This window comes from Spinacia oleracea, chromosome 6 (assembly GCF_020520425.1).
Source record: "Spinacia oleracea cultivar Varoflay chromosome 6, BTI_SOV_V1, whole genome shotgun sequence".
In the NCBI taxonomy this organism is placed as follows: Eukaryota; Viridiplantae; Streptophyta; class Magnoliopsida; order Caryophyllales; family Amaranthaceae; genus Spinacia; species Spinacia oleracea.
In genome coordinates, this window is record NC_079492.1 from 34,693,427 (window position 1) to 34,705,977 (window position 12,551).

The 12,551-nt window shown below is 36.3% G+C and overlaps 2 protein-coding genes across 2 annotated transcripts; both read left to right on the forward strand.

Annotated features, from left to right (window-relative positions):
* Positions 1-6,039: 6,039 nt before the first annotated feature.
* On the forward strand, positions 6,040-8,255 carry LOC130463062 (glutathione S-transferase F11-like). The gene is made up of 3 exons (XM_056832086.1): positions 6,040-6,082; positions 7,789-7,937; positions 8,001-8,255. The coding sequence occupies exons 1-3, from the start codon at positions 6,040-6,042 to the stop codon at positions 8,253-8,255; spliced, it is 447 nt and encodes a 148-aa protein (XP_056688064.1).
* A 9-nt stretch (positions 8,256-8,264) lies between these two features.
* LOC130463993 (uncharacterized) lies at positions 8,265-10,879 on the forward strand. Its single transcript, XM_056833312.1, has 2 exons — positions 8,265-8,984; positions 10,041-10,879. The coding sequence occupies exons 1-2, from the start codon at positions 8,903-8,905 to the stop codon at positions 10,358-10,360; spliced, it is 402 nt and encodes a 133-aa protein (XP_056689290.1). The 5' UTR covers positions 8,265-8,902; the 3' UTR covers positions 10,361-10,879.
* Positions 10,880-12,551: the final 1,672 nt, after the last annotated feature.

Below are 12,551 nucleotides of genomic sequence, written 5' to 3' on the forward strand. Positions count from 1 at the left end.
GACTCCATTTATTTCAGGAACAAATACATTCAGTTTTGGGTCGACAAGTTTAGATAGGTGGAGGTAGGGGATTCCCAAGTTCAATTCACAACTACAATGAGTTCGTTGGTAAGGGTCTTAAGTCAAGATAAGGGTTAGTAAGTCCGGATTAGATAAGATAAAAGTTTAAGGGCTTGTTAATATTGTATTGGTTATCTAATGCTTAACTTATACGGAGTATTATATCAACAACATTGATTTTCTTTATTTGTCAAAGCATCAACTATACCGATTAGGGAAGTCCTGTCTTTATTGTGGAAAAGAAAGACTAGTTAGGGAGTTTGTTTAACTAAATTTCTTATTTAACTTTTTTTATAAGAAAAAGGTTCGACTTTTACCTGCTGGTACGGATGTGCCTTTTTAACACCAAAGCATTGACATTCATTCATTCATTATCATTACCCCATTGCCTCAAAAAGGCTCCCGCAAAGCCAGGTAAAGGGGGATCGGATGTACGCAAGCGATAACGGGACGACAACGGGACGACCTTCTCCTACTTCATGGAAAGGAAGCAAGGAAGCAAAGAGGTTTTAAGAGCCATTTTGATTTAGTCCATTACATCCCACAGCCAAAAGAACAAATGAATCTTTGGCTCCATCGGAAATGGACATAAAGCATTGACGTGATACAAAATCTATCTTTTTTCGTGGGGCACCCAATGCTGTATTTTTGCTCATTTTAAATTCTGCTAAAGAGCTAAACTGGCCATTTGAGTCAAAAATCACTTTGGTTACACCTAAGCTTTAGATGTATCTGTTGAAATCTTCAATAAATGCAGAAGCTAAGAAGAAGGGAAGTAAACTTAAGCAGCCATAAACGGAGCTGCACAGAAGCTTGTATTAAAGAGAAGTTTTCTTATTACAGCTTTTAGGAAATATTCTGTGATAATCATTGATTGAGGCTTACTCCTAATATATATAGTAAGCTAGTACACAGCTGTACCAACCAATCATATTACAGGAAATAAAACAACTAGCCAATCATAAATATCCTAGTTGTCACAAACAGACAAACTAGCTGACAAGTAACAGAATCAGTTACAAGAGCTGCATTCCTGTGTATGCTAGACCTGCCTTGTTATGCTGCACTTGCACTGGTGTGGTTGTTGGCTGTGTAGGCTGATCATGATCACCAACACCCCCCCTCAAGCTTGGGGTGGCATGAGAAACACCAAGCTTGGAAAGAAGCTCATAAAAATGAGGTGAAGGCAAAGCCTTAGTAAAGATGTCTGCAAGTTGTGACTGAGTAGGCAAATAGGTGAGTTGAATAAGGCCTTCCAACACTTTATCTCTTGTAAAGTGACAGTCAATTTCAATGTGTTTTGTGCGCTCATGAAACACTGGATTCTTTGCTATGTAAATGGCAGATTGGTTATCACAGTGAAGGGTGACAGGCTTCAAGTGTGTAACCCCAATTTCTTCCAACAATCTGACCAACCAAGTGACTTCAGCAGAAGCAGCTGCCATAGCTCTATACTCAGCTTCTGAAGAGCTTCTGGAAATAGTACTTTGCTTCTTAGATTTCCAAGAAATTGGTGAGTTACCAAACAATAGGATATAACCAGTGATAGATTTCCTGGAATTAGGACATGCTGCCCAATCACTATCAGAGAAAGCTTGTAAAGTTAATGTATCTGAGGCATGAAGAAGAATGCCTTGACCTTCTGAACCTGCCACATACCTAAGAACATGTTGGAGAGCAGCAACATGTGGAAGTCTAGGTTGATGCATGAATTGGCTCAAAAGTTGTACTGCAAAACACAGGTCTGGTCTGGTGTGTGTTAGAAAGTTTAACTTTCCCACCAGAGTTCTGTAAAGCTCAGGTTTATCAAACAAATCTCCTGTATCAGCTAGAAGCTTTGTATTGATAGGTAGAGGTGTAGGTGCAGTTTTGTGAAGGTCAAAACCACTGTCTGCAAGCAAAGATTTAGTGAACTTCTTCTGAGTTAAGATCACACCATTCTCCAAATATCCAACCTCAATACCCAAGAAATAGTTCATCATTCCTAAATCCTTGATACTGAAAACATCATCCAGATGCTTCTTTAATGTTTCAATGGTAGGAAGATGATTCCCAGTTAACAAAATGTCATCCACATAAACTGCAGCAAGAGTAATGTGATGTTCATCCCTTTTGATAAAAAGAGAATAATCATTCTTAGATTGTAGGAAACCTTGTGTCTGCAGTTCAGTGTGTAGCTTGGCAAACCATTGCCTTGATGCCTGTTTCAGTCCATATAGTGACTTTGTAAGCCTGCAAACCTTGTTGTTAGGATTAGGAATCCCCTCTGGCATCTTCATATATACTTCTTCATGGAGATCCCCATGAAGAAAAGCATTATTAACATCTAATTGGTAAATGGTCCATTTCTTGCTTGCTGCTAAAGCCACTATGCATCTCACTGTTGCCATCTTCACTACAGGGGAGAAAGTTTCCTCAAAATCAATCCCATATTGCTGAGTGTACCCCTGTGCTACCAATCTTGCTTTGCATCTTTCAAGAGTACCATCAGCCTTTAGTTTCACTTTAAACACCCATTTGCATCCAATGGGTTTCTTTCCATGTGGCAAAGTGACCACCTCCCAAGTTTGATTCTCAAGTAAAGCTTCTATCTCTTTTTCCATAGCTTTTATCCATTCAGGACTTTTTACTGCTTCTTTGTAATTCTTAGGCTCTATCAAACTGTCAATCTTTGCTACCATGGCATGATAGCTCTTGGGCAAGCTAGTGTAAGTCACCAGGTTACACCAGTGTGTAGCTGTATGACATTGATAATCAGCAAGATAAGTGGGAGGTTTGTGAACCCTTGTAGACTTTCTAGGAGGAGGATCTGTAAGATCCTGTGTGAAGTTTGGAGAATGGAAAGAAGAAGAAGAAGTAGATGAGTGAAGAGGAGTGGAAGATGGTGAATTTTGATGAGGAGCAGAAGAAGTAGTAGAAGTAGAGGGAGTAGCAGAAGATGGTGAATCACTATGGTGAGTAGAGGAAGAAGAAGATGAATGTGGTAAGTGGGGAAGAAAAGGTGAATTTAGGTCTGGATCAGGAAGAAGTGGTGTGTGTTTGGGAAGAAAAATATATGGAGGTAAAGAGTTGGTTCCAGAATGAGAATCTGGAAGATGGTGAAAGGGAAAATGTGTTTCAGAAAAAGTAACATCTCTGGAAATGCTTATTTTCTTGGACTGTGGATCAAGAATCTTGTATCCCTTCTGTGAAGGTGAATATCCAATGAACACACATGCAGTTGCTCTTTTATCAAATTTGGTTCTGTTGACTTTAGAAGTAGATGCATAGCAGAGACATCCAAATGCTCTCAAGTGTGCATAAGAAGGTTTGTGTCCATGCAATTTTTCATAGGGTGTCATATTGTCAATACTCTTCAAAGGCATTCTGTTAATCAAATAAGTGGCACATAGTATGCATTCTCCCCAGTACTGTATTGGTAGCTTTGACTGAAAGTGCAATGCCCTAGCTGTTTCTAGCAAATGCCTGTGTTTTCTTTCCACAACTCCATTCTGCTGTGGAGTGCCACTACAGCTAGTCTGATGAAGAATTCCCTTACTGAGCAATAAATTTTTCATCTCTCCTTCACACAATTCTAAAGCATTATCAGATCTGACACAAAGTACCTTGCTATCAAACTGTGTTTCAACCATTTTTAGAAACGAATCAATCACAGTTACAGCATCATTCTTTGATTTCAGAAGGTGTGTCCATGTAGTTCTAGTAAAATCATCCACTATAGTGAGGAACATAGTACAACCATTGTGAGTTTTATTCTTATATGGACCCCAAGTGTCCAGATGTATCATCTGAAACCTTCTCTTAGTCTTAATACTGCTTACAGGAAAAGAATTTCTAGGTTGCTTTGCAGCTGGACATATCTGACATATACTGTCATTATTACAGGTAGTAGCTAGATTATCCACTACAAGTTTTATCTTAAGAAATGGCATATGACCAAGTCTAAGGTGCCATATCTTCACATCTGTTGACTCTGCAGTGGCTGAAAGACATTGTGTTGAACTTGTTACAACTGGATCTTCTTTGCTTGTGTCCACACTGTACAGACCTGATCTCACACTACCAAGAACCTGTGGCCTTTTCATTAAATGGCCCTGAAGATAGCATTTGTCAGCAGTAAATGAGATTGTACACTGATGATCCAAGCACAACTTATTCACAGATAATAAATTATATTGAAAATCTGGCACATGTAGGACACCCTTTAGCTGTATATTTTCATTTAAAATGACTGTCCCTCTGTGTAGAATGGCCACTTTCCTTCCATCAGGTATAGTTATGTATTCATCAGTTCCAGTGACAGGTTCATAGCTTTTAAACATGTTGATATTTGCACACATGTGATCTGATGCACCACTGTCTAACAACCAGCTAGAATGAGCACAAGTGAGAAAGCAAAAAGTATTACCTGCCATAAATGCATGGCCAGAAGCCTCTCCTTCATCATTCTGTGTATCTGTTGAACTCTTCTCATTCTGTTGTTTGGTTAACAAACTTAACAACTGAGTGCACTGATCAGCTGTAAGAAATCCTGGTTGTTGTTCCCTGTCAGTTTCTTGGAATTGTGGTTGATACTCTGTCATATCATCCCCATATGGTTCATCAAAGTAAGCTGCTGCTGCTGTTCTTTTGTCACTCTTAAAACCAGTGAAACCTGGAGGATATCCATGCAACTTAAAACACCTTTCTGTACTATGTCCATTGACCTTGCAATGATCACAATAATATGTAAATGGTTTCTTGTATCCAGTTCTGTTTCCACCATACTGATAAGTGTTCTTGTATCCAATTTTGTAAGGATTGTTTCTTCCTTGTAAGTCATTATACCTCCTTCTATCTGCTATGAAAGCATGATTCTCTGTATGTTGCATGGGAGCACTGATCTCTCTTTGTCTTTCTTCTTGAGCCAACATCCTATAAGCATGAGTGATGGTGGGCAAAGGTTGCATCATCAACAAATTTCCCCTTGCAGTGCTTAAATGTTCCCCTAATTTCATTAAGAATTGCATCAGCCTTTGGTCTTGCTGCATCTTGAAGATCTTTTGAGTCAAGTTACATGTACATTGGTTGCAAGTACATGATGGCAGAGGATTAGCAGCACTTATCTTGTCCCAAATAGACTTAATCTCTGTGAAAAATTCAGCAATGTTCTGTCCTCCTTGTGTGATTTCTGCAGCTTGTTGTTCAAGAGAAAACAACTGTGGACCAGAAACGTATCCAAATCTTTCTTCCAGGTCTAGCCAAATCTCTCTAGCTGTGTTAAAGTATAACACACTTTTGGCAATGTTTGTGTCCAGATTAAACAGTATCCATGAAATCATCATGTCATTGCATCTCATCCAAGCCTGATAAGTGTCAGCTGTTACATCAGGTTTAGCTAGTGTTCCATTCACAAAACCTAGCTTGTTCTTTGATGACATAGAGATCATCATACTTCTCCTCCAATCACCATAGCCTTCTCTTTTAAATTTCACTGAGACTAACTGACTTGCAGTGTTATCTGTTGGATGCAAATAAAATGGACTAGCTGGATCTTGATTAGGTTGTAGAGTTGTCATGACTGATTTTTTTTTTTTTGAGATTGAGATTTTCTTAGAATAAAAGAAATAAAACTGAAAGTGTTTGATGAAGGATTTGATTTGAGGAAAAAGAAGATTTAGATGAGATGAGATGATTTTAGGATTTGATTGAAGAAAAAAAAAATAATAGCAGCAGATTATCAACAGAATTTTGCAATCAAACTAAAAAAATTCCACGAAGAAATTCAAGAAACAGAAGAATATCAACAGAATCACATACAGAGAATCTATCTACTAATCAGAAGATCATAATGCACTACTGATTCACAGAAAATCAGAAAAATACCAGCAGTTGAAGAACATACCCTCAAATTTGATATGCTTAGAATTCTGATTGAATTGTATCACTGTGTTTAGAAAGAACTACTGATTCAGGATCTGTGTTTACTGCTCTGATACCATGTTGAAATCTTCAATAAATGCAGAAGCTAAGAAGAAGGGAAGTAAACTTAAGCAGCCATAAACGGAGCTGCACAGAAGCTTGTATTAAAGAGAAGTTTTCTTATTACAGCTTTTAGGAAATATTCTGTGATAATCATTGATTGAGGCTTACTCCTAATATATATAGTAAGCTAGTACACAGCTGTACCAACCAATCATATTACAGGAAATAAAACAACTAGCCAATCATAAATATCCTAGTTGTCACAAACAGACAAACTAGCTGACAAGTAACAGAATCAGTTACAAGAGCTGCATTCATGTGTATGCTAGACCTGCCTTGTTATGCTGCACTTGCACTGGTGTGGTTGTTGGCTGTGTAGGCTGATCATGATCACCAACAGTATCCGGAAACAAGATGGAGGTATTCATACTGTCATTAGTCCAAAAACTTGTATTAGGCTTGCATATGCTTGCTGCATTGTTGTTAACTAATATCAGAAGCATGCTAGTAACTTCAAAAATTTGATAACTTGTAGTTTATGGCTGGCAATCACAATACCAGTAAACCTGTTTTTAATATTACTAATTAGATGACTGTATTTCATAACTATTTACTACATAAGTATATTATAACTTGATATCCTTATTGGACTTTTGACATTGCTTATAGAAGGGCGCTTATCAGTTATCACAGAAGTATATATGTCATTTTGTTAGGCTTCTTAATCAACTATTACATGTTGCAGCTTTGCTTAGTTACAAGTGTCTACATGTAACAGACGCGTCAATACTTTCTTCATTCTTTCAACAAATGTCCTGACTATAATGTGTGTGTTTTTCACTTTGGAAATGTGTTAGTTTACCTCTTAGATGTTGTTACAATGGCTTACTGAATCAATGCTGTTAATTGTCTTGTAGTTGTTTCAGGTTATTAAGAAATGATTGATGTTTTCCTGTCAAAACTGATAAAGTTTTTGATTTGTTGTTCTTGGGAGTTCCAGCTATCCATTTCACATAATATAAAGAAATCTCTTGTATCCTATCAAATGCCAAAATTGTCCAAAAAACACAGCATTGTCTTGTAGTTTAGTCATTTGAGTTTCTTGTGTGCACTTAAAATACGTGATTTGCTTTGAGATGGATACTCGCTTTTCAGGAGTTTTGTATAGATCTCTGTAATGATCACTCTTTTTTCTCCATGATTGTTTCATCATGCATGTCAGAGTAAATGGTTTCTCAACACTCACGGTACCTGCAGCTTGCTACTTAAATGTTTTAGTTCATCTTTTGCATCAGTTTCTGATAATTGAATCATCTGATTGCTTTCTTTCAAGAATGGCTCCTACTAATGAGCATTCAATCAGTCCATTTAGTCTTTTTTTTCTTTGTTTTCAAGTTACAATGTCTGGCTGGTTGGCATGACAGATGACAAGCGCAATCGGAGTATTTAGTAAGAACACATAACCTTGATAAGTTTCTGCTATCTGAAGTTTTGTGTGTGCACAACAACCACCCCTTCCAAATTCCAATATTTGAGAACTTTGCACTTTCTGTACTCAAATTATAAATTCTGTCATACTCTCATCTCTTTTGACTGGAGCATTATAAGCATTAGGCAATCATAAAAACATTCTCAATGTCTTAAAGTCTGGTCCTGTGGATTTTTTTGATACCTTTACTAGTCTCTTCTATCTCATTTTTCTTCACCTTGCATCTTCCTTGAAATGTCAATGTCTTAGACTTGTATGTATGCAACTCCTTGCAGAGTCAAGAGCAATATGCCGTTACATATCAGAGAAATATGCAAGCCAAGGAAACATAAAACTATATGGGATAAATCCACTGGAGAAAGCATCAATAGAACAGTGGATAGAGGCAGAGAGCCAAAGCTTCAATCCTCCATTAGGAAGCCTGGTATTTCAGTAAGCTTTTGCTCCTCGCATGAACATCAAACAAGACGAAGGGCTGATCAAACAGAGCAAAGAAAAGCTAGCAAAAGTGCTTGATGTCTATGACAGAAGACTAGGGGAGAGCCGTTACTTGGCTGGGGATGATTTTACCTTAGCTGATCTCTCTCACTTGCCTAACGCACAGTATTTGGTGAATGGTACTGATGTTGGTGAGCTGTTCACGTCGAGAGATAATGTTGGTAGATGGTGGGAGGAGATTTCAAGCAGGGAGTCATGGAAGAAGGTTGTTGAAATGCAAAGCTCTTCCTTTCCTAAAAGTTAGAAAGTAAACCCATGACATCTTAATGGTTCCCCTGAAACTAAGTGGTTTGTAGTTTGATTTTATGTGAGAAGGCAGTTTTCATTTGAATAAAAAGGACTGCTGATTATCTGAAGCAGTTCCTGCTTTGCTAAACATTTCCCTCCCAAACTTAAAACCTCGAGCTGTTAATTCCTGATTAATTAATGTGGATTGAGATTCTTTTTTTATTTATTTAAACCATGCAAATTACGTTTATTTATAATGTTTTCACTTTTATCCAAAATCTGGCATTGGGAAAGTGTGATAAGATTAATCTTCTAATGGGAAAGTATGAGAAATTAAATATTCTAATGAATTTAATTGATTAAAATAACCACTTGGCACAATGAATGGACTTTTTCTTAAATGAACCTGGTCCACCGATAATTATTTTGGACCAAGCCCAAAAGAGGAAGGTTTTCCCTTACCCTTTCTATTCACACGTATGAATAAAAATGAGGAAAAGAAGCCCAAATGAAATTTAGCCCCTCATTCACTAGTACTTTCTCTCTCCTCATTCTCTCCGTCTTCTTCTTCTTCTCTCTCCTCATCCACATACATCTCTCTCTCGAGCTTCGTCAATTTCTCTCCTATATTTCAATGTTCAATTTCTCTCTCCTCCACTAGCAATGCCGCAAAAAACTAAGGGAGTTACTTCGGTTGGAGGTCGAAGAGGCCTTCGCAATTCACCTACTAACAACGAACAATCAGGTTTGTTTTTCTTCTTCAATTTTTTTCGTAATTCATTTAACTTCAGTTCACTAATTTTACCTCAAGTTACGCACATGTTTTGTGTTGTTTCATGTATTTTTGCGTTTATATTTTCGCGCATTGATGTTTTTGTTGATTATGCTAAAGGTTTTTTTTAAAAGTTTGTGCTTGATTTGAATTTTTGTGGCCACGAATTAGGGTTTGATTTTACTAATTTAAAAATTAGGGTTTCAAAGCATTTTGTGCTGATTTTTTCGATTTGTAGCCCTAATAAGAGCTAGTCGTCGTCAGCCTTCACAATTTGATGTTTTGTGGCCACGAATTAGGGTTTGATTTTACTAATTTTCAAAATTAGGGTTTTTATGCATTTTGTGCTGATTTTTGCGGTGTATTGTTTGATAAGATGCTAGTAATCAACATTCACAATTTAAAGGTCACTATGCTACCATTTTTAAGTCTTCATGTGTAGAATTGAGGAAATTGTAATTGTTGTAATAATACAGGTTACTATTCCATCATTAATGGTCTAGTAGAGTAAGTATATGCGCATCTGCTATCTTTGGAGTGTAGTTGGGCTTGTGCAATTGTTGTGTGTCTGTGTGTGGAAGTGTTGTTATAAGCTACTTGTAACAGGATCATGTTTCCTCATTATCAATGCATAACTTGAGTTATTACTTTAGGTAGAATAAGGCTACAATGATTCAAAAAATGGTTACTATATCAGAAACTGGTGTTTATTTTGTTTAAGGTTGCTATGCATAAAAAATGATCACTTCATAAAAAAAGGGGACATGGTTTTGAGAATTGGGGATTTAGGTGTAAAATATGCTGTGAAAATGAGTTTCAAATAATAAAGCATGTTACCTCAATTGGTGGAGTTATGTGCTTTTGCACATGATGTAGGTTTAATCCTACATAGGCTGTTTCAGTATATGTTAGGCCATTGATTGAGAGTCTGCATTTCACCTCAAGCTTGTCTGCTCTGGAGTTTATGCATGTGCTACATTTTGTTTTCTGTGTTTTTTTTTTATTGACGTGATTTCATACCTTCACCAGAGTGTGGTTCATTATCTTCTTCCATCGGTGCGACCTCCTTGATTTCCTACAACATTTTCAAAACTTTCCACATGTATGCCTCTACTCCGGGGATGCGACACTACATGTTATGGCTACCTCAAGAAGCATCACAAGCCTATTCTCGTCACTACCACCATCTGCAACATCTCTTGCAGATCTTACCTAGTGTACTACGTCGTTTGGAGTCAGATATGGATGTTCTGAATGTGGTTTTCCTGTCAAGAGTTCTAGTAGCAACACTTAGGCTTACGAATATCTGGTGCTTTATATGCCCACAAGCTAGGATCATCATCTTCTAATGACGCTTCAGTCAAAACGCTCTGAATGTGGTTTTGTTGGTTTATTTTGTCCGTCTTTAGATTTGAGTTAATGGGTATTTTTTTATTTTATGATTTTTTGTGAGATTAATGATTGAAATTGGTCAATTTTGCGATTTGATATTAATGTTGTTATTATTGTTTTTTGTTGATTTTGATTTGTTATGCTTGTTTGAATTTGTTTTTTTTTTATTTTTTTTATTTTTATGTTTACTTTGCAATGGTTTTACGTTAATCACATAAGGGGAGAAAACTTTTTGCATGATTTCTAAATAGATTGAAAGTAAAATGACGTTCTACCATTGTTTCGAATGAGGATGTTTTTTAAAGGGGTGACATGTAATGGGAAGTATGATAGATTGATACATAGTACGAAGTATTTTTAGGTTGTGACTCATATACTCATTTTCTTTTTTTTAAAAAATGGGTCGGACCGGGTTGGGTTATGCTAAATGAGCAATGACTTGACCTGAGTGAATATGACTTGTTTATGACCCGAACCAACCTATTTCATTTAAGTTTAGGTCCGACCCGCCCTTACACAACCCATTTACAGGTCAATGTTAAAACATTCACGGGAACACTTTGGTTTTTTTTGGTTTCTATGTTAAATTATGTGTATTACTTAACATTTTATGATCGAATTATCACTAATGGAAGAACCATGGTTGTTAAACTCCAGATTTGGATCTTACGATCCTACGACCCTACGATCCAAAAACACGTCACTTTTCTGGATCTTAGGTAGGATCTTAATGTGTGTAGGATCTTTTGATCCTACCTCGATAAAAAAAATTATTTGGTAGGATCTTAATACAATCCTACGATTCTACGACCTGATCCAACGATCCCATCCAACGATCCCATCCAACATATAATATTTCAAGATAACAAAACATTATTTTTATTACTAAATTGTTCATAATCACATATCATTAAAAATATCATACTTTTATATCAATAAATTAGTTATAAAAAAAATAGTATAATTTTTACTAAAAAGTAAAGAAATTCATAAAATTTTATCAATTAAGATTTGAAGTAGATCATAACTAAAATCTTAATTTCAACAACCTTGCGCACTTCTTATTAATTGCACTTGAATCTACACAAGTATTTGATCTGATGTGAGTAAAAAATGATCTTTAAGTATTAGGCTTACTTGTACACATAATTTTACATTACATTTTAATAATATAAACATTATTTTTACTATTTAGTAGGATCTTGCGATCATGATACGAATCTACCGATCCGATCCTACCCCTTTCATCGATCCAAGGTAGGATCCCGTTCCTGACAACCTTGGGAAAAACTCCATTAATTGATAAAGGAAATATAAATTAATGTGGTGTTGATAGTTTCCAATGATGTATGTTCAAGAGGGGGAAATTGGAGGAGTAAGAATACAAATAATTAATTAGATTTGTACTTTTGCAAAAATAAAATGTTATTACTCCCTCAGTATTTAATTAAAGGATATATTTTGACCGACATATACTTTTAGGATAGTGAGTTGAATTTATTAAAATATGATGAAAGTGGGAGAGTGAGTGACTTATTTATTGTACTCCCTCCGTCCCAGATTAATTGTTACACTTACCTTTGCACAAAGTTTTAGGTAATAAGTGGTTGTTTGGTTATCAATTGTTAATTTGTTGAAAAAGTAGTTGTGATAAAGTTAGTGGGGTATTTTTTTTAATTGAATGAGAGAGGGTATGGGGACAAAAAAAAAATTAGTGGGAAGAGAGAGACAATGTAATAATTGTGGGGTCATTCCTAATTTAGAAGTGTAACAACTAATCTGGGACGGCCGAAAAAGAAAAGTGTAACAACTAATATGGGATGGTGGGAGTAGTAAAAATATGATGTAAGTAAGTGTAAGTACCACAAGAAGGAGATAAATATTATTATAATTGGAAGTGAGAACCATGATAGCAAAAAAAAAAAGTGGATTTTTAATCGACGTCCGCATTCGCCAAAAACGCCCACTTGTCTATGGTGAAAAGACGTTATTGCCCTTTAAAAGAAAATCAGATCCCCTCCATCTTCACCTTTCCCAAGCTTCACCTTTCCACCTCTGTATTTTCGACCAAGCTCCGACCACCCACCACCAACCACAAAAATACATAATCTAGTAAAAGCAAAAAGAAACTATTACAGTAACAACAAA